We start from the raw sequence: 20,837 nt of genomic DNA, 5'->3' as shown, positions 1-20,837 counted from the left end.
CGATGGCGGACACATGCATGCCTCGTCTGGTCAGCATGTTAGGCGTCTGTGATGTCATGTCAACATCAAACTATAACATTACAGAAGGTCACCAAGTTGATGTTGACTATGTCCTTGGTGGCTCTGTTCAGTCAAAACATTCTAGATAATATGAGGCATGACATCATCAGAATCCATTGAGAAACGTCTGTGTTTTTCCCCAGAGTCCAATATGAAGATGTATAGCTATGTCTGTTTTTCTCTACCACCACAACCACAGAAACCACAGCAGGCAATGTATGCTAGGGAGTCAGTATAGAACTAACTTTAAAAGACACACTACATGCAGCATTTGAATGTGCTGTGATGCCGTCAGGCTCTTTCTGTGTGAGTTGTGTTGATGTGTGGATGTTTCTTTGTACAATACCAAGAGAAATTCCTAGTAACATTTGTTACATGGCACATACATTTATTCAGATCACAAACACGTCTGTCCTGTCCTGTTTTCAGTCCAACTGCTAACCAGGTGTCGTTGGGTCGGGAGACTCCCAAGCACTATGGGATCACTTCTCCTATCAGCCTGGTCCAAGCTAAGGAGGCTGACCTTGTCCTCACACACAGGCTGACTGAGGCCCTGAAACCGTACGGGGTGTTTGAAGAGGAGCTGGAACTACAACGCAGGTAGGATGGTTGTCACTAGTAAATGGTCATGTTGGAATGGACACAAGTTATATCAGCTAGTGTCAAGGCCTATGAGGAGGAGGAGAACTTTATCCTATATCTTGCCAGTACATCAGCCAATTATTCTCATGTTGGGGTTTCAGTCAGTACTTGGTAAACTGTATTTAATAGATATATATTTATTTATTTTTAATTACACATTTTAACAAGGCAAGTAATTTCAGAAAAAAATCCTATTTACAATGACGGCCTACAGGGGAACCGTGGGTTAACTGCCTTGTTCAGGGGCAGAACATTTTTTTTTACCTCGTCAGCTCTGGGATTCGCTCTAGCAACCTTTCGGTTACTGGCCCAACGCTCTTAACTACTAGGTTACCTGCCGTGGTTATAAAGTGACATACTTCTATAGTTATTTATGATATATTTTTTTAAAGTCATAGATATATTAGACATTTTCTATTTGGCTTTACTGCTGTTAAAATTGGCTCATTCATCCCACCTCCTCTCCCCTGAAACGATCTATAATGTCTGTCCTATATCTGAAAGATAATAGAAATGCGTACTACCGCTCAAAAGTTTGCGCTCACCTAGAAATGTCCTTGCTTTTGAAAGAAAAGCACCTTTTTTTTTGGTCCATTTTAAAATAACGTCAAATTGATCAGAAATACAGTGTAGACATTGTTAATTTTGTAAATGACTATTGTAGCTGGAAATTGCTTTTTTAAATTTAAATAATGGAATATTTACATAGGCGTACAGAGGGCCATTATCAGCAACCAACACTCCTGTGTTCCAATGGCACGTTGTGTTGGCTAATCCAAGTTTATCAATTTCAAAGGCTAATTGATCATTAGAAAACCCTTTGCAATTATGTTAGCACAGCTGGAAACTACTGTTCTGGTTAAAGAAGCAATAAAGCGGGCCTTTTTTAGACTAGTTGAGTATCAGGAGCATCAGCGTTTGCGGGTTCGATTACAGGTTCAAAATGACCAGAAACAAAGACATTTCTTCTGAAACTTGTCAGTCTATTCTTATTTTGAGAAATGAAGGCTATTCCAGGTGAAAATTTGCCAAGAAACTGAAGATCTGGTACAACTCTGTGTACTACTCCCTTCACAGAACAGCGCAGACTAGCTCTAACCAGAATGGAAAGAGGAGTGGGAGGCCCCGGTGCACAACTGAGCAAGAGGACAAGTACATTAGATTGTCTAGTGAGGTGTCATTTTCTCAAACAAGTCCTTAACTGGCAGCTTCATTAACCTCTTGATGCTACCCATCCCGGATCCGGGATCGTGACTACGGCTCAAGCTCATTAGCATAACACAAAATGTGAAAAAATATTCTTAGACATATTTAACCTCCACACCTACACAAGTCCAATAGCTCAAATGAAAGATAAACACCTTGTTCATCTACCCAGCAAGTCAGATTTCTAAAATGTTTTACGGCGAAAACATAGCACACATTTATATTAGACCACCACCGAAACAAAAGGCAAACGGCGGCCATTTTGTCCCAGAAAATATAAAATTTAAAAGTAGGATTAAAAAATAAATAATTCACTAACCTTTTGAAAATCTTCATCAGATGACAGTAATATTACATGTTACACAGTACATTTTTTTTTTTTTTTTCAATAATATGCCATTAATATCCATAAATCTCTGTTTACAATGACGACATTTCAAAAATGCTACTCAAAATGTCCGGAGAAATTATGATAGCTCGGACAGATAACGTCAGATAACAAGCAATAAACATGACTAAATATACATGTTCTACATATAGTTACAAAGATACACTTCTTCTTAATACAACCGCTGTGTTACATTTATTTTTAACGTTACAGAATTCGTTCACTAGTCTATGCTATGAGTCGGCGCTCAGATATTAGCAGTGTCTCCTCTACGTTTGGAGTCCACAGAAACCCAAAATAACCACATAAATATTCCCTTACCTTTGATGTTCTTCGATCAGAAGACGTAGAAGGAGTCATACTTACCCAATACATCGTTTGGTTTCAAGTTGTGCGTCTTTGTATTAGCATATGCTAACAGCTTCAGCTGAAATGCACCCAAAATAACTTCTGCTCCTTCTGGTCCCGCACTCTTGCGCAATCAAACTTCAAAATTACATATTATATGTCGACTAAACTGGTCAAACTAAGTGCAGAATCGAGCAAAATGATGTTTTTATCATGTAAAACAATGATAATCGCAAACAAACGAACCGGCTTCAACTGGTGTCTATTGGAAAAGAACGTTCCCCAAATCGGCCGCGCGCAATAGAGTGCATGTATGTGAGAGTGAACCGGGCATTTTCGCCCGCCAAAGGATGAGGAGCGCGAAATTCAAACAATGAACGTGCCAATTGAAAGCAGACATCGCGCTGAACAAATACATACTGTTCCCAGATCGGTAGCTGCCTGGGAAGGGTGGGGGCGATGACGTCAAAGTTGACCCAACTTTTCTCTTGACAAGAGAGAGTTTGGGAGAAAGGCTGCCCTGAGAGTTCTGCTTTACATACAGACATAATTTAAACGGTTTTAGAAACTTTAGAGTGTTTTCTATTCAATAATTATTATTATATGCATATATTAGCAATTTTGGAAAAAAATATTTTCAGTTTACTATGGGCACGCACTTCCTCCAACGGGGGCAGTATTGAGCCATAAGCTCAAGAGGTTAAATATTACCCACAAAACACCAGTCTCAACGTCAACAGGGAAGAGGCGACTCCGGGATGCTGGCCTTGTAGGCAGAGTCCTTCTGTCTAGTGTCTGTTCTTTTGCCCATCTTAATCTTTTCTTTTTATTGGCCAGTCTGAGATATTGCTTTTTCTTTGCATCCCGGCGTCGCCTCTTCACTGTTGACGTTGACACGGGTGTTTTGTGGGTAATATTTAATGAAACTGCCAGTTGAGAACATTGATTTTCGGGGTGTCTCATAGTCGGACAAACACCACTCTAGCTCTGCCACCTCGGATGCAGCATCAACGGATGCGGTGGGTAGAGACGCATCCAATGCAAAAAAATTAATATATATATATATAAATTGCTGAAATCTAATTAGCATAATAAAAATACACCAGTTTAAGCTAGAGAGATATATTTTTTATTATGCTAATTACATTTCAGCAGGGGCGTGAACATCGACTAGGGGGGTTAAACGTCAAAGTACCACAGACTTCCTCTAAATCATGCCCCTTGTTTTCCATAGAATACACGTGTTGGGAAAACTGAACACACTGGTGAAGGAATGGATCCGTGACGTCAGTGAGACAAAGGTATGATTTTACATTCCACCTATAAGACAGTTCTCTGATACAGCAAGGGGTCTGGTGATAACGTCAAATGGCTCAGTCCCAAATATAGTGGGTCACTTTTGATCAGGACTCTGCACTATAAAAGGGAATAGTGTGCGATTTGGTATGCAGTTTTATAATATTTGGTTGATATGACAACCGCATGGCACTGTTACCTACCATGATGCAACAGTTTGTAAGGATTGTATGTACGGATTGTTTTTTTTTTCTTTTTCTAGAATCTGCCTGCCTCGGTGATTGAGTCTGTTGGAGGGAAGATATTCACATTTGGGTCGTACAGGTTAGGAGTTCACACTAAAGGTACATGTTATGTCCACTTTTCACTACAAAAGTTACATTAAGAGTTGTTGTCCGACAGGAATGCTAATTTTCAGTTCAAAACATTTTCCTGTTTGGTACCTACTGAACACGACTACCAACCACACAGGTTCAGAAGTCCTGACAACATATGACCACAGAGTTTACATCTAAACAAGGTCTTCTGTCCTCGTCTTCTAGGGGCAGACATTGACGCCCTGTTTGTGGCTCCTCGACATGTGGAGAGAACAGACTTCTTCTCCTCGTTCCTGGACAAGCTGAAGGAGCAGGAGGAGGTCAAGGATTTGAGGGTGGGCATTGTATTGGTAGAGTGAGACTTGTGTTGGTAGTAGGTGAGAGTGAAGTGGGTATTGGTAGAGTTAGAGGTAAAGATTCATACTCAAAAATGAACAAGGTGCAGACTGTTCATGAACTTCTGTCTTTATTTTCCAGGCTGTTGAGGAGGCATTTGTCCCGGTGATAAAGCTGTCTTTTGACAGCATTGAGGTGTGACATTTGAACATATTTCTTTATTGTTCATGATTTCTTTATACGCCTTAAATGTGAACATTTGCATTACTGCAAGGAAACCATGCAATACATCCAATATTGAGATGTACCACTTAAAAAATAAAATGTCCATGAACTGTTTGTTGTGTATTTCTAGATCGACATCCTGTTTGCACGGTTAGCTTTGCAAACAATCCCAAAGAATCTGGACCTTCGAGATGACGGGCTGCTGAAGAACCTTGACATCCGCTGCATTAGGAGTCTCAATGGTAACACTGAGCTCTTTGTATCCTCTGAGCTTGGGTCCTGATGTGGTTCAGTTGGGGAAAGTGTGGTGTTATCAGCACCAGTGTGATGGGTTCGGTTCCCGCTGGGGTCACAGATACTAAAATGTACAGTGTATTCGGGAAAACTATTCAGACCCCTTGACTTTCTCTACAATTTATATTACAGCCTTATCACATCAGCATATCACATTTACATAAGTATTCAGACTCTTTACTCTGTACTTTGTTGAAGCACCTTTGGCAGCGATTACAGCCTCAAGTCTTTTTGGGTATGATACTACAAGCTTGGCACACCAGTATTTGGTGAGATTCTCCCATTATTCTCTGCAGATCCTCTCCAGCTCTGTCAGGTTGGATGGGGAGCATCACTGCACAGCTATTTTCAAGTCTTTAAGTTCGAGCTCTGGCTGGGCCACTTAAGGACATTCAGAGACTTGTTCTAAAGCCACTCCTGCATTGTCTTGTCTGTGTGCTTAGGGTCGTTGTACTGTTGGAAGGTGAACCTTTGTCCCAGTCTGGGGTCCTGAGTGTTCTGAAGCAGGTTTTCATCGGATCTCTCTGTACTTTTCTCTGTTCATCTTTCCCTCAATCCTGACTAGTCTCCCAGTCCCTGCCGCTGAAAAACATCTCCACAGCAGGATGCTGCCACCACCATGCTTGACCGTAGGGATGGTGCCAGGTTTTCTCCAGACGTGACGCTTGGCATTCAGGCCAAAGAGTTCAATCTTGGTTTCATCAGACCAGAGAGTCTTGTTTCTCATGGCCTGAGAGTCATTTAGGTACCTTTTGGCAATGCCTTTTTACTGAGGAATGGCTTCAATCTGGCCACTCTACCATAATGGCCTAATTGGTGGAGCGCTGCGGAGATTGGAAGGTTTTCCCGTCTCCACAGAGGAACTCTGGAGCTCTGTCAAAGTGACCATCGGGTTCTTGGTTACCTTCCTGAACCCCCTTCTCCCCCGATTGCTCAGTTTGGCCTGTGCGAAAGGGTCTTGGTGGTTTCAAACTTGTTCCATATAAGAATGATGGAGGCCACTGTGTTCCTGGGGACCTTCAATGCTGCAGAAATGTTTTGGTACCCTTCCCCAGATCTGTGCCTCAGCACAATCCTGTCTCTAAGCTCTACGGACAATTCCTTCAACCCTCATGGCTTGGTTTTTACTCTGACATGCACTGTCAACTGTGGGACTTTATATATAGACAGGTGTGTGCCTTTCCAAATCATGTCCAATCAATTGAATTTACCACAGGTGGACTACAATAAAGTTGTTAAAACCTCTCATGGATGATCAATGGAAACAGGATGTACCTGAGCTCCATTTTGAGTCTCATAAAAAAAGCAGGGGGGGGGGTCTGAATACTTACGTAACTAAGGTATTTCTGTTTTTATTTTGAATACATTTGCAAACGATTCTAAACCTGGTTTTGCTTTGTCATTATGTGGTATTGTGTGTAGATTGATGAAAAAAAATAATATTAATTTAATCCATTTTAGAATAAAGCTGTAATATAACAAAATGTAGAAAAAGTGAAGGGGTTGGAATACTTTCCAAATGTTCTGCATGTGCTGTGTATTTACTGTACTGTAAGTCGTTTAGGATAAAATAATTTGCTGAATGGTATTTCACTACACTGATCCAAGTTAAAAACAGTGTGTTTTGAATGGTCGAAAGGCCTCTTAACGATTGGTTGTTGACTCACCGGTAACCGTAACGACAGCTGGTTGAAAGCAACTGCTGTGTTGTAGGTTTCAAGTGTTCTCTGCATTGTTGTAGCCTAACAGTCTGTCTCTATTGTGACTGTGGGTTAGTTACGGGGATACATTGTAGCCTAACAGTCTGTCTCTATTGTGACTGTGGGTTAGTTACGGGGATACATTGTAGCCTAACAGTCTGTCTCTATTGTGACTGTGGGTTAGTTACGGGGATACATTGTAGCCTAACAGTCTGTCTCTATTGTGACTGTGGGTTAGTTACGGGGATACATTGTAGCCTAACAGTCTGTCTCTATTGTGACTGTGGGTTAGTTACGGGGATACATTGTAGCCTAACAACTGTCTGTCTAACTGTCTCTATTGTGACTGTGGGTTAGTTACGGGGATACATTGTAGCCTAACAGTCTGTCTCTATTGTGACTGTGGGTTAGTTACGGGGATACATTGTAGCCTAACTGTCTGTTTCTATTGTGACTGTGGGTTAGTTACGGGGATACATTGAAGCCTAACAGTCTGTCTCTATTGTGACTGTGGGTTAGTTACGGGACATTGTAGCCTAACTGTCTGTCTTAGAGGTCGACCGATTATGATTTTTCTACGCCGATACCAGGGCCAATATAATAGTAATAAATAATAATAATAAAAAATATATAATTTATTTATAATAATGACAATTACAAACAATACTGAATGAACACTTTAACTTAACTTAATACATCAATAACATCAATTTAGCCTCAAATAAATAATGAAGCATGTTCAATTTGGTTTAAATAATGCAAAAACAAAGTGTTGGAGAATAAAGTAAAAGTGAAATATGTTCCATGTATAAAAAAAAGTTAAAGTTTAAGTTCCTTGCTCAGAACATGAGAATATATGAAAGCTGGTGGTTCCTTTTAACATAGTTAATATTGTATTTATAGGACTATTTCTCTCTATACCATTTGTATTCCATATACCTTTTGGCTATTGGATGTTCTTATAGGCACTTTAGTATTGCCAGTGTAACAGTATAGCTTCCGTCCCTCTCCTCGCCCCTACCTGGGCTCGAACCAGGAACACATTGACAACAGCCACCCTCGAAGCATCGTTACCCATCGCTCCACAAAAGCAAGGGGAACAACTACTCCCAAGTCTCAGTGAGTGATATTTGAAATGCTATTAGCGCGCACCCCGCTAACTTGCTCGCCATTTCACATCGGTTACACCAGCCTAATCTCGGGAGTTGATAGGCTTGAAGTCATAAACAGCGCAATGCTTGAAGCACTTGAGCTGCTGGCAAAACGCACGAAAGTGCTGTGTGAATGAATGCTTACGAGCCTGCGGCTGCCTACCATCGCTCAGTCAGACTGCTGTATCAAATATCAAATCAAATTATACCATAATAACACAGAAATACGAGCCTTTGGTCATTTAATATGGTCGAATACGGAAACTATCATTTCGAAAACAAAACGTTTTTTCTTTCAGTGAAATACGGAACCGTTCCGTATTTTATCTAACGGGTCGCGTCCATAAGTCTAAATATTGCTGTTACATTGTACAACCTTCAATGTTATGTCATAATTGCGTACAATTCTGGCAAATTAGTTTGCAGCGAGCCAGGCGGCCCAAACTGTTGCATATACACTGACTCTGCGTGCAATGAACGTAAGAGAAGTGACACAATTTCACCTGGTTAATATTGCCTGCTAACCTGGATTTCTTTTAGCTAAATATGCAGGTTTAAAAATATATACTTCTGTCTATTGATTTTAAGAAAGGCATTGATGTTTATGGTTAGGTACAGTCGTGCAACAATTGTGCTTTTTTTCGCAAATGCGCTTTTGTTAAATCGTCCCCCGTTTTTGGCGAAGTTGGCTGTCTTTGTTAGGAAGAAATAGTCTTCACAGTTCGCAACGAGCCAGGCGGCTCAAACTGCTGCATATACCCTGACTGTTGCAAGAGAAGTGTCACAATTTACCTAGTTAAAAGAAATTCATGTTAGCAGGCAATATTAACTAAATATGCAGGTTTAAAAATATATACTTGTGTCTATTGATTTTAAGAAAGGCATTGATGTTTATGGTTAGGTACACGTTGGAGCAACGGCGGCCCTTTTCCGCGAATGCGCACCACATCGATTATATGCAACGCAGGACACGCTAGATAACTACACATGGTTGATATTACTAGTTTAACTAGTGATTATGATTGATCGAATGATTAATTGTTTTATATAAGATAAGTTTAATGCTAGCTAGCAACTTACCTTGGCTTCTTACTGCATTCGCATAACAGGCAGGCTCCTCGTGGAGTGCAATATAATCAGGTGGTTAGATTAACTGAAAGGTTGCAAGATTGAATCCCCGAGCTGACAAGGTAAAAATCTTTCATTCTGCCCCTGAACAAGGCAGTTGACCCACTGTTCCCCGGTAGGCCATCATTGAAAATAAGAATACTGACTGACTTGCCTAGTTAAATAAAGGTGTAAAAAAAAAAAAAAAAAGTTGGCCAAATCGGTGTCCAAAAATACCGATTTCCGATTGTTATGAAAACTTGAAATTGGCCCTAATTAATCGGCCATTCCGATTAATCGGTCAACCTCTAATCTCTATTGTGGCTGTGGGTTAGTTACGGGGATACGTTGTAGCCGAACAGTCTGTCTCTTGTGACTGTGGGTTAGTTGGGGACAATAATGACTTGACGTTGTGTTTTCAGGTTGCAGAGTTACAGATGAGATCCTCCATCTTGTACCCAACATTGAGAACTTCAGACTGACTCTGAGGACCATCAAGCTGTGGGCTAAACGTGAGTTGGATCTGTAGTATTGTTGTTGCATAGGAGCGCAGTCATTTGTCTTGGTGGATAACAGAACTATGTGTGTTGAGTCAGTATCTTCCATAAGCGCATGTGTGTGTTCACCTGCTTGTATGTGTCAGTCCCTGTTCTTGTGTGTGTGCTGTGTAACACTGAGTGACTGAGACTGTTGTGGCTAGACAGGTTGGGTGTATCTCACTCATTCTCACCTTGCCCTCTTTTCACACAAACAATCAACTAATGACATGTCAACACGCTGGGCCCAAACTGAGCTCCTATTTCCTAAACAGGATTATCCTGCCTAAAAGAAACCGTGTCATGGCATTTTTACACACAGGACAGACCTCAAGCCTCATTGCCATGGTGAATTTGTTTGGCTTGCATATTCTGCCTTTCCAATCATAATTCTGACTTTCCAATCATAATTTTGACTTTAATTCTGACTTTCCAATCATATTTTGTCTTGAGGGAACAGCAAGACAATGAAAGCCGCAGAGCGAGTCACTCACTGGCATGTAAGGCCAGTCAGGTGCAGGTACTGAATCTGATTCTCTAGCTGTGACTGTAGTTTTTTTATTTTTAAAATTGTGTAAAACTAAGCCCAATCAAAAAACATTCCCTTCGACCCCCAACCCTTTAGTTCTATTTAGAAGCTAGATGGCTGTTAGTGATATGGCATAGGATTCGCCAAGCTTATTGGGAGACGAGGCAGAACCGTCAAGGAATTACAGCTGAATTGCAGGACCAGCTAACTTACACTGGTGCCTGGTGATCATTCATGTACGGCCAAATGGCTCACTTACCATCGAATGTGAATCGGCTTGTATACTATAGATGTGATGAATATATATTTTTCTTTACGCTTTGAAACTGCCGTTTTAATCGGGTTTTCCATTTAAAACGACAAATAAAATTCCAAGTGATTTAAAGTTGTCATTCTCTGACCACCCGGCTGGTCTCGACTGCTCATCCTGGTCTTATACCTGGCCAGACTCAAATTCTGAGGAATGATTTGGGCCGGACAAGTCATGTGTGGAAGACATTAGACATGGTTGTGGAAACTACTGGAGAATCCACTGGCCATGTGAAATGTTGGTGTGAGGTTTTTCTAAAATAAGACAGCAGGAAGATGGGTAGGCTGCTTCTCTGAGCCTACAGGAAGATGGGTAGGCTGCTTCTCTGAGCCTACAGGAAGATGGGTAGGCTGCTTCTCTGAGCCTGCAGGAAGATGGGTAGGCTGCTTCTCTGAGCCTACAGGAAGATGGGTAGGCTGCTTCTCTGAGCCTGCCTGCTTCTCAGGAAGATGGGTAGGCTGCTTCTCTGAGCCTGCAGGAAGATGGGTAGGCTGCTTCTCTGAGCCTGCAGGAAGATGGGTAGGCTGCTTCTCTGAGCCTGCAGGAAGATGGGTAGGCTGCTTCTCTGAGCCTGCATGGGTATGTGTGCCACTGTCTGGAACAGTAAACAACACTGAACAAATTAAGTAATCCCAGAGGAGCTATTCCAACAGGCCTCCAAAGCTTCATCACAGGAAAGATGATACAGTTGCTTTAGCCGACATGTTGCGATTTATTTGTTTAATTATTTAAGGCCCCCCCCCCCTATTTTATTTTAAAACCAAAAATACTTTTTGTATTTAAAGGCATGAATGACTCGTATGCTGTGTGATGACACAAACAAATGAATGTTTGATATTGAAGTATAGGCCCAAGTAAGTTACGTTATAACAGCTAAACAGGACGTGCTCACAGGACACTTAGATGGTGGTTATACAAGCTTGGTCTACTTGTGGGGATGATTGTAGCCTGATATTAAGAAGGAGGGTAGGAGGAGTTGGCGCTGGGTACGTGTTAGGCCAGTGTCTGTCAAACAGGTGCTGTTAGATTAGCAGGGCCTAAAACACCCTCCACCTGCCAGTGCCTGGCTGGATCTGTGATATTTTGGTCACAAAAAAATGAAATGGAAACAATATACCACATTTATTTCTCACTAGAAATACATTTGTTTTAGGAACATTTACAAAGGATCATTTTTTGTTGTTGGTTTAATTTTAGCGTAATAAAAATATTTTATCTGGTTAAAAGTCTGAGTGGCTGTTAGATTTTTACATGTGTTTGGTGGACCTATAGATTAGCCCTCTGACCGTTTAGAATCCTGACCGTTTAGAACCGTGTAAACACTAAATACAATCTGGAATATCCCGGAGAGTTTTTTTTTATTTTTTTACACCTTTATTACATCATGGCAAAAGATTTTAAAAACGTTGAATTGGTGAAATCGCTTTATCTGACAGATGTTGTGTGAATCTTAGAGCTCACGGAATCACTATTAAACAAACACTCAACAGAACCAGGATCTGTCTCATTTCTGAAGATATTTATGGATGTGTTTATAAATCCTAGCACATTTTTAACAGGTGATTTATAACTTAAGTTGGGGTTTACTCACTCCTCTGACTTTTCTTAAGGAAAGGGCTGTTTCCCTGTCTCCTCCCTCCGCTACCGCAACATCATGATTGGGACCTGTTCGTGGTATTTCTCTTCTTCCGTTTAAACCCCTAATGTATCTACTGCTGTTACGGCTACTACAACTCACCTCTATTCTGCCAACTGCCCTGTAGGGCAACAACAAATCTAACCTCTTTAGTGGTAGCCAGGACCCACCAGCTCTACCCAACACCATTTTATATATATACACCTAATGTTATGTTATTGTTCTCCTCCAGGCCATAACATCTACAGTAACATCCTGGGCTTCCTGGGTGGAGTCTCCTGGGCCATGCTGGTAGCCAGGACCTGCCAGCTCTACCCCAACGCCGTGGCCTCCACCCTCGTACACAAGTTTTTCCTCGTCTTCTCTAAGTGGTGAGACGTCTCTCTCTTTCAGGCGGAACTCTGTGACCTGTTTTCAGATGGTCATTTGTTTTTCTGTGCTTTGCCAGTGACGTGTCGGTTTTTGTCTGAGGTGTTTATGAATGAGGGTTTTCCGTGGTGCCGGACAACGTGTCCGTTTTTTTTTAATATATATATATTTTTTTACATTAATCACAAATTATATTTTAAAACTATAGTTCCTCACAGTGAGCTATTTGTAAAAATATTTCCAACCATGTCTCGATAATCACCCGTCCTCAGTGTGAAAGATCAATGAAAGTTATAGACTTACTGCTACATTGGCCTATAGGCTATGAGTTCCATGCTCTCATTTCTTTAGTCTCCCGAGTGGCTTAGCGGTCTAAGGCACTGCATCTCAGGGCTTTGATGCATCATTACAGGTTCGATTCCAGGCTGTAATCACAACCGGTCGAGATTGGGAGTCCCATAGGGCGGCGCACAATTGGCCAAGCATCGTCCAGGTTTGGCCGGTATAGGCCGTCATAGTAAATAAAAATGTCTTCTTAATACATTTTTTGAACATTTTTGTTGTTGCCGCCAATGGATCACGATGTATCAATGTGTCCATATGGCAGAGGATGATGGTCCCTTATTACTTTACTTCTATAATTGTATGATTAACCACATTATTATTTAAATGAAACTGTTGCATGAAAATGGGCATATGATCATAACTGGCATATAAAATGGTAGGGTCAATTGTAAACTTGAAACTCACGCGTCGCCTAATGTAAAAAAAAAAATAATAATAATCTATTTACCTCAAACGTTTCAATTGTCAGATTTTGTTTATAGGCTGATTTGAAGCAAGGTAAGACATGCCTCATTTGGAAAAAAAATCAGGTTTCAAACAATTTTAAGTGTGTTTTCGAAATGCATACTGCCTCCAGCTCACATTGTAAAGTGGTGGGTCACTCGCTGATTGCATGTTGCCTGCACTTAAATGGTGACTGGGAGGTGCACTTCAATTACCAGTTGAGAGAGAGAGAAAAAAAATAGCTCTTTTTAATCGTGCAGCAACCAGCTGATGAGCTCCAGGATAAATCCTGCTCAAAATATGCTGTGGGTCTAATGGCATAGTGCACGTGTGATAGTTGTGTTGGATAATGTTCGGTTCTGAACAAACAGAGTAGAAAAAGCTCAAACCAAGTTTAATCACCCACTGGGTCATACAGCTGCAGAGACATGATTCCTCAGAAACTGGTCTGCCTTATCAAGAACTGACACTACGCTGTTGCCCTTTGCCTCCCTCCTTAGGAACGTTCATATTCAACAATAACATCTTTTAACAGAATAGGATCTTTCTGCACTCCCCCTTTTTCTCACTCAGTAACTTTCAACACACCTTTTTCACACCTAGTTCCTATTTACCTTCCTTGACATCTATCATACTGTATGCATTCCTTATACATGTGACGTAATCAATAAGTTCTGGTATGGTAACCTGAACAAGTATGTTTCAAGCTAGAATCCAACTATAAATAGATGCATGATAACTAAGGAAAGTCCATTTAATTCCACTCCATTATACTAAACAGTCTCACTATTGACCAATAAGCATGACTGTCAAATCCATTTCCATCAATGAATATATATTTATTTATTTTTAACATTTTTTTATTTTTTTGCTCCCTGTCATTTGCCGGCAACTGTTTTATTTATTTGTCTTTAAATAAAACAATTTAGGGCCAAAGCCGGCATTTCCCGCCTACCAGAAACCCTGTTATGAAGCGGGACTAAAACTCAAAGGACTAAAACCACCGGTTATCTTTTCTACATTCTATTTTTTTTTTATATATATAATCTAGTCTTTCAGAACTAACAATCACCAAAATAAAAGCTAGACAGTCGGAGAATTGAAAATTCCAAAAACAATGAATTTAGCTGTGTTCATTTTGTTATGTTTGAGCAAAAGAACAAAGCTTTATCCATGGCAAAATGCACAGAATTGCAGGGAACATCTTTTAAAACTGCAACATTTTCACTCTGCTCCATGGCAAAATGTGTAGAATTGCAGAAAATTAGCTTTAAAAAAATAAAAATAAATTACAACTTTGCTCTATAGAGATATTTATAGAATTGGGGCAATTGGCTTAAGAATGCAATATCTCTACAGTGCCAAGATGGAGGCCTCTAAAATGTAGCCGTGCCGACGGTCCTTGTTGCCATGCCCCCTGCCCTTTTTGATCCAGAGAAACCCTGATTGTCATCACATTTTCTCGGTCCTTGGTGCTTTTGGCAGCCTTAATTACTCCTGTATTTCTTAGGAACATAGCGAAACAAGATGGCTAGTGCAAAGGATTGGCTGACTGATGCTATACTTGGTCTGTATCATCACACTGAACTTGAATTGTGTTGTGTTGCAGGGAATGGCCCAACCCTGTTCTCCTGAAGCAGCCAGAGGACTGCAACCTGAACCTGCCAGTCTGGGACCCCAGGGTAATGTTGATCATGCTGATACAAGTCCTTTCCTGAGCAACACTAATAGATCAAGGACTGTCATAAACATGAACTTAACTGCCTAGAGCATTTTACTAGCTGAGCTGCCAACTAAAGTGAGTTTTATTTTTTTAATAAATATAAATATTTGTATTTATGTATTTTTTTTAAAGCGGTTATAAACACCCGTTCCTCCAAGACACAGACACATCCCACTTGTATCAACCATTTAAAGTCTAGGGCCAGGGGTTTTACCTGTGATCTCAACCGAGTCAGTTACTTATTTCATCTGTTCCACTACAAACAATTTGATTCAACTGCATTTGAGGCTTAATATATCATACAACTGACTGAAATGAAATGAAATTGACTCCGACTCCTACCCTGCTAGAGGCCCTATATTACCATGTAAGATATGACTGAATTTAAATGAAATTGACTCCGACTCCAACCCTGCTAGTGGCCCTATATTACCATGTAGGATATAACTCTGAGAATGTGTCACTGTGTTGTTCCAGGTGACACCCAGTGACCGGTACCACCTGATGCCCATCATCACACCAGCCTACCCCCAGCAGAACTCCACCTACAACGTCTCCGTCTCCACACGGGCTGTCATGGTGGACGAGTTCAAACAGGGTCCGTTGGCCGTCTCGATTTCTAACTTTTATACACAAACTGTTGCATCCACAGGCCCCTCTGTGCTCTTTTTATACAAAACCCCTCATATCGCTGTCCTAACTTCAGAGACTTGAGTGAGAAACTTACTCAAACATTCACATAAATGATACATTGATGTCAAAGGGAAGTTTCGTCAAATGTAAATTTGACATATCAAGTCAATTCCATCTAGTCTGGCCTTTTTTTAGTTATTTTTGAAGGGGTTCCTAATAGATGTCGACCGATTAATCGGAATGGGCGATTTCAAGTTTTCATAACAATCGGAAATCTGTATTTTTGGACACTGATTTGGCCGGTTTTTATTTTTGTTTTTTACACCTTTTATTTAACTCGGCAAGTCGGTTAAGAACACATTCTTATTTTCAATGACAGTCTAGGAACGGTGGATTAACTGCCTTGTTCAGGGGCAGAATGACAGATTTTCACCTTGTCAGCTCGGGGATTCACTCTTGCAACCTTACGGTTAACTAGTCCAACGCTCTAACCACCTGATTACGTTGCACTCCACGAGGAGTCTGCCTGTTACGTGAATGCAGTAAGCCAAGGTAAGTTGCTAGCTAGCATTAAACTTATCTCATAAAAAACAATCAATCAATCATAATCACTAGTTAACTACACATGGTTGATGATATTACTAGTTTATCTAGCATGTCAAGTGTTGCATATAATCGATGCGGTGCGTATTCGTGAAAAAGGACTGTCGTTTCTCCAATGTGTACTTAACCATAAACATCAATGCCTTTCTTAAAATCAATACACAGAAGTATATATTTTTAAACCTGCATATTTAGCTAAAAGAAATCCAGGTTAGCAGGCAATATTAACCAGGTGAAATTGTGTCACTTCTCTTGCACGCAGAGTCAGGGCAACAGCTTGGGCCACCTAATTTGCCAGAATTTTACGTAATTATGACATGCATTGCACAACCTTCAATGTTAACAGGAATATTTAGACTTATGGATGCCACCCGATAGATAAAATACGGAACGGTTCCGTATTTCACTGAAAGAATAAACGTCTTGTTTTCGAAATGATAGTTTCCGGATTTGACAATATTAATGACCTAAGGCTCATATTTCTGTGTGTTATTATGTTCTAATTAAGTCTATGATTTGATAGAGCAGTCTGACTGAGCGATGGTAGTTTTCCTTTGGTTCTCGTTGGTTAACAAGTTTCCCTTTGGTTCTCGTTGGTTACCAAGGTTTCCTTCCTCCTTTTCCCTGTTGGTTACCAAGGTTTCCTTCCTCCTTCTCCCTGTTGGTAAACAAGGTTTCCTTCCTCCTTTTCCCTGTTGGTTACCAAGGTTTCCTTCCTCCTTTTCCCTGTTGGTTACCAAGGTTTCCTTCCTCCTTTTCCCTGTTGGTTACCAATGTTTCCTTCCTCCTTCTCCCTGTTGGTTACCAAGGTTTCCTTCCTCCTTCTCCCTGTTGGTTACCAAGGTTTCCTTCCTCCTTCTCCCTGTTGGTTACCAAGGTTTCCTTCCTCCTTCTCCCTGTTGGTTACCAAGGTTTCCTTCCTCCTTTTCCCTGTTGGTTACCAAGGTTTCCTTCCTCCTTTTCCCTGTTGGTTACCAAGGTTTCCTTCCTCCTTTTCCCTGTTGGTTACCAAGGTTTCCTTCCTCCTTTTCCCTGTTGGTTACCAAGGTTTCCTTCCTCCTTTTCCCTGTTGGTTACCAAGGTTTCCTTCCTCCTTTTCCCTGTTGGTTACCAAGGTTTCCTTCCTCCTTTTCCCTGTTGGTTACCAAGGTTTCCTTCCTCCTTCTCCCTGTTGGTAAACAAGGTTTCCTTCCTCCTTCTCCCTGTTGGTAAACAAGGTTTCCTTCCTCCCACAGGTCTGTCCATCACAGATGAAATTTTGCAGAATAAAGCAGAGTGGTCCAAACTATTTGAAGCACCAAACTTCTTTCAGAAATACAAGTATGTATTAAGCAGCTCATCCTGTGGGACACACATGGTGAGACAAACCAACTATTTCAATAAAGGTTTCTATTTTCTAAATATACCAACGTACTTTTCAGTAAATGTGAAGCTCTCCTTTTCCTCTTTTTATATTCAATTGTATATGTAATCCACTCCTTCAGTTTGACTTACTTGTAATTATTAAATATACACTTCAGGCTTTCATACAAGACTCAAAATAATCTTTCTTCTTACCTAAGCATCCTCTTTGATTCACAAAGCAATTATCATAAACGCAAATACTATGTTAACGTTATGCAGGGCCTGAAGCCCAGTGTCTCAGTAATATTTAGTATAGACTGCGTCTCTAATGTAAGCACAACTCAATATTTGATGTTTGTATATTTTACTAAAAGGTAGGTACTTCAGTTGTACAGTTTCCTATATTAAACCATCTCCTGGTTTTCCTTGTCTTGTTATATTGTCCTATCAAATCCCAAATAAAATGCTTTAGTTCACAATTTGCACAATGTATTTCTTGTTAGTCTTGATTTTGTAGACATGTTTTTTTTATTGTAGTTTTTTTTTATCATGATAAATCCGTAAATTGTTGCACTAGCATTAGCCACTCAGCATTAGCCACTAGCAGTTCTGCTCAAATCTGTGTATAGAGAAATGTTGTGTTGAAATCTGTGTGTAGAGAAATGTATTTTTATTTTTACATTTCAGCTTTATTTAACTAGGCAAGTCAGTTAAGAACACTTTCTTAGATAGCTTACATAGGTTTTAGATATATATATATATATATATATATATATATATATACGTTTTTAATTGGTTTATCAGTGGTATGCAAGAGCATGATGATAGGACAGTGGCCACAGTTCTGTTACCCAAGAGGCACTGCTGTCATTGGAAGGGAGGCATTGCTCCTTTTGCAGCCCCAATCAACGTGTAGACCTATTTTCACAATGCAGAGCGTTTTGTTACCCAATCAACGTGTAGGCCTATTTTCACAATGCAGAGCCTTTTTGTTGTCCAATCCCCTCCCCTTTGTCTTAAGTGTTCTATAGAAAGTTTAGTGATCCAATCCTCTCCTTCATTTACCAAAATGGTCCATTACTGGAGTGCTCCATTTGATGTGAAATACCCTCAAAGTCTTCTGGCAAATCAGTTTGATCCATCCACCCTTTCTTGGCCAGAAAAATGTTGATTATATTGCCTACAGCACACCCTGGCTAAGCACACCACCTCTGGGTTGTTGACAGCACACCCTGCCTTAAACACAACTCCTCCTGGGTTGTTGACAGCACACCCTGCCTTAAACACAACTCCTCCTCCTGGGTTGTTGACAGCACACCCTGCCTTAAACACAACTCCTCCTCCTGGGTTGTTGACAGCACACCCTGCCTTAAACACAACTCCTCCTGGGTTGTTGACAGCACACCCTGCCTTAAACACAACTCCTCCTGGGTTGTTGACAGCACACCCTGCCTTAAACACAACTCCTCCTCCTGGGTTGTTGACAGCACACCCTGCCTTAAACACAACTCCTCCCCTGGGTTGTTGACAGCACACCCTGCCTTAAACACAACTCCTCCTGGGTTGTTGACAGCACACCCTGCCTTAAACACAACTCCTCCTAGGTTGTTGACAGCACACCCTGCCTTAAACACAACTCCTCCCCTGGGTTGTTGACAGCACACCCTGCCTTTAACACAACTCCTCCTAGGTTGTTGACAGCACACCCTGCCTTAAACACAACTCCTCCTAGGTTGTTGACAGCACACCCTGCCTTAAACACAACTCCTCCTAGGTTGTTGACAGCACACCCTGCCTTAAACACAACTCCTCCTAGGTTGTTGACAGCACACCCTGCCTTAAACACAACTCCTCCTAGGTTGTTGACAGCACACCCTGCCTTTAACACAACTCCTCCTGGGTTGTTGACAGCACACCCTGCCTTTAACACAACTCCTATTCCTCTGGGATGCTGGTTGAGAAAAGGAGACAATACAACAGGACATTCTGGCCTTTTATAGCACTGGAGAGCCTGAAAAAATGGATGATCATTTTAAGTGAATAAATACATCCAGCCTGTGGATTGGACAGGAGCATTAGAGGAGTAATTCCACTTTGATTGCCATCCAGGTTAGAGTCTTACACATCAGGCTTGATTAATAGATTTCAGAATCAGACCATCCTGCTGGCTTGGGTGGCGTCCTGCTGATTTTACTGGTTTCTCTGTACTGTTGTTTAAATAAATCTTGTCATTTTATCCCGGGCTCAGACCTTTTTTTATTTTCAATGTGGCCTGAAAATGAAAAACTATCCTTCCCGTTATCATCTACTTGTCATTTTAAACCTATTATAATATTGTAACCTCATGGGAAATAATCAGAGTACAAGCTCCTGTGATTGGACGAACAGTGAGGTGGTTTTGAACAAGATGCAAGGAAGAGCTGTTCCACACAGAGCATAGAGAGAACTTTATGGGGCTACCGTGGTAACTGCATAGAGAGAACTTTATGGTGCTACTGTGGTAACTGCATAGAGAGAACTTTATGGTGCTACTGTGGTAACTGCATAGAGAGAACTTTATGGTGCTACCGTGGTAACTGCATAGAGAGAACTTTATGGGGCTACCGTGGTAACTGCATAGAGAGAACTTTATGGGGCTACCGTGGTAACTGCATAGAGAGAACTTTATGGGGCTACCGTGGTAACTGCGTAGAGAGAACTTTATGGGGCTACCGTGGTAACTGCATAGAGAGAACTTTATGGTGCTACCGTGGTAACTGCATAGAGAGAACTTTATGGTGCTACTGTGGTAACTGCATAGAGAGAACTTTATGGTGCTACCGTGGTAACTGCATAGAGAGAACTTTATGGGGCTACCGTGGTAACTGCATAGAGAGAACTTTATGGTGCTACCGTGGTAACTGCATAGAGAGAACTTTATGGTGCTACTGTGGTAACTGCATAGAGAGAACTTTATGGTGCTACCGTGGTAACTGCATAGAGAGAACTTTATGGTGCTACTGTGGTAACTGCATAGAGAGAACTTTATGGTGCTACTGTGGTAACTGCATAGAGAGAACTTTATGGTGCTACTGTGGTAACTGCAGAGAACTTTATGGTGCTACTGTGGTAACTGCATAGAGAGAACTTTATGGTGCTACTGTGGTAACTGCATAGAGAGAACTTTATGGTGCTACTGTGGTAACTGCATAGAGAGAACTTTATGGTGCTACTGTGGTAACTGCATAGAGAGAACTTTATGGTGCTACTGTGGTAACTGCATAGAGAGAACTTTATGGTGCTACTGTGGTAACTG

General features: G+C 41.0%; 1 protein-coding gene across 1 annotated transcript in view; it reads left to right on the top strand.

Moving 5' to 3' along the window:
- Nucleotides 1–20,837, top strand: part of LOC112217947 (poly(A) polymerase alpha) — a 28,697-nt gene that overhangs the window by 1,549 nt on the left and 6,311 nt on the right. The window contains exons 2-12 of the mRNA XM_042301003.1: nt 490–660; nt 3,879–3,945; nt 4,203–4,284; nt 4,483–4,592; nt 4,735–4,788; nt 4,949–5,060; nt 9,493–9,582; nt 12,314–12,452; nt 14,849–14,921; nt 15,440–15,560; nt 17,434–17,518. Of these exons, the coding sequence (XP_042156937.1) occupies nt 490–660; nt 3,879–3,945; nt 4,203–4,284; nt 4,483–4,592; nt 4,735–4,788; nt 4,949–5,060; nt 9,493–9,582; nt 12,314–12,452; nt 14,849–14,921; nt 15,440–15,560; nt 17,434–17,518 (1,104 nt within the window). The remainder of the gene's footprint in view (nt 1–489; nt 661–3,878; nt 3,946–4,202; nt 4,285–4,482; nt 4,593–4,734; nt 4,789–4,948; nt 5,061–9,492; nt 9,583–12,313; nt 12,453–14,848; nt 14,922–15,439; nt 15,561–17,433; nt 17,519–20,837) is intronic.

This window comes from Oncorhynchus tshawytscha, linkage group LG18 (genome assembly GCF_018296145.1).
Source record: "Oncorhynchus tshawytscha isolate Ot180627B linkage group LG18, Otsh_v2.0, whole genome shotgun sequence".
Taxonomy (NCBI): domain Eukaryota; kingdom Metazoa; phylum Chordata; class Actinopteri; order Salmoniformes; family Salmonidae; genus Oncorhynchus; species Oncorhynchus tshawytscha.
This window is presented reverse-complemented; position numbering and strand designations above follow the sequence as displayed.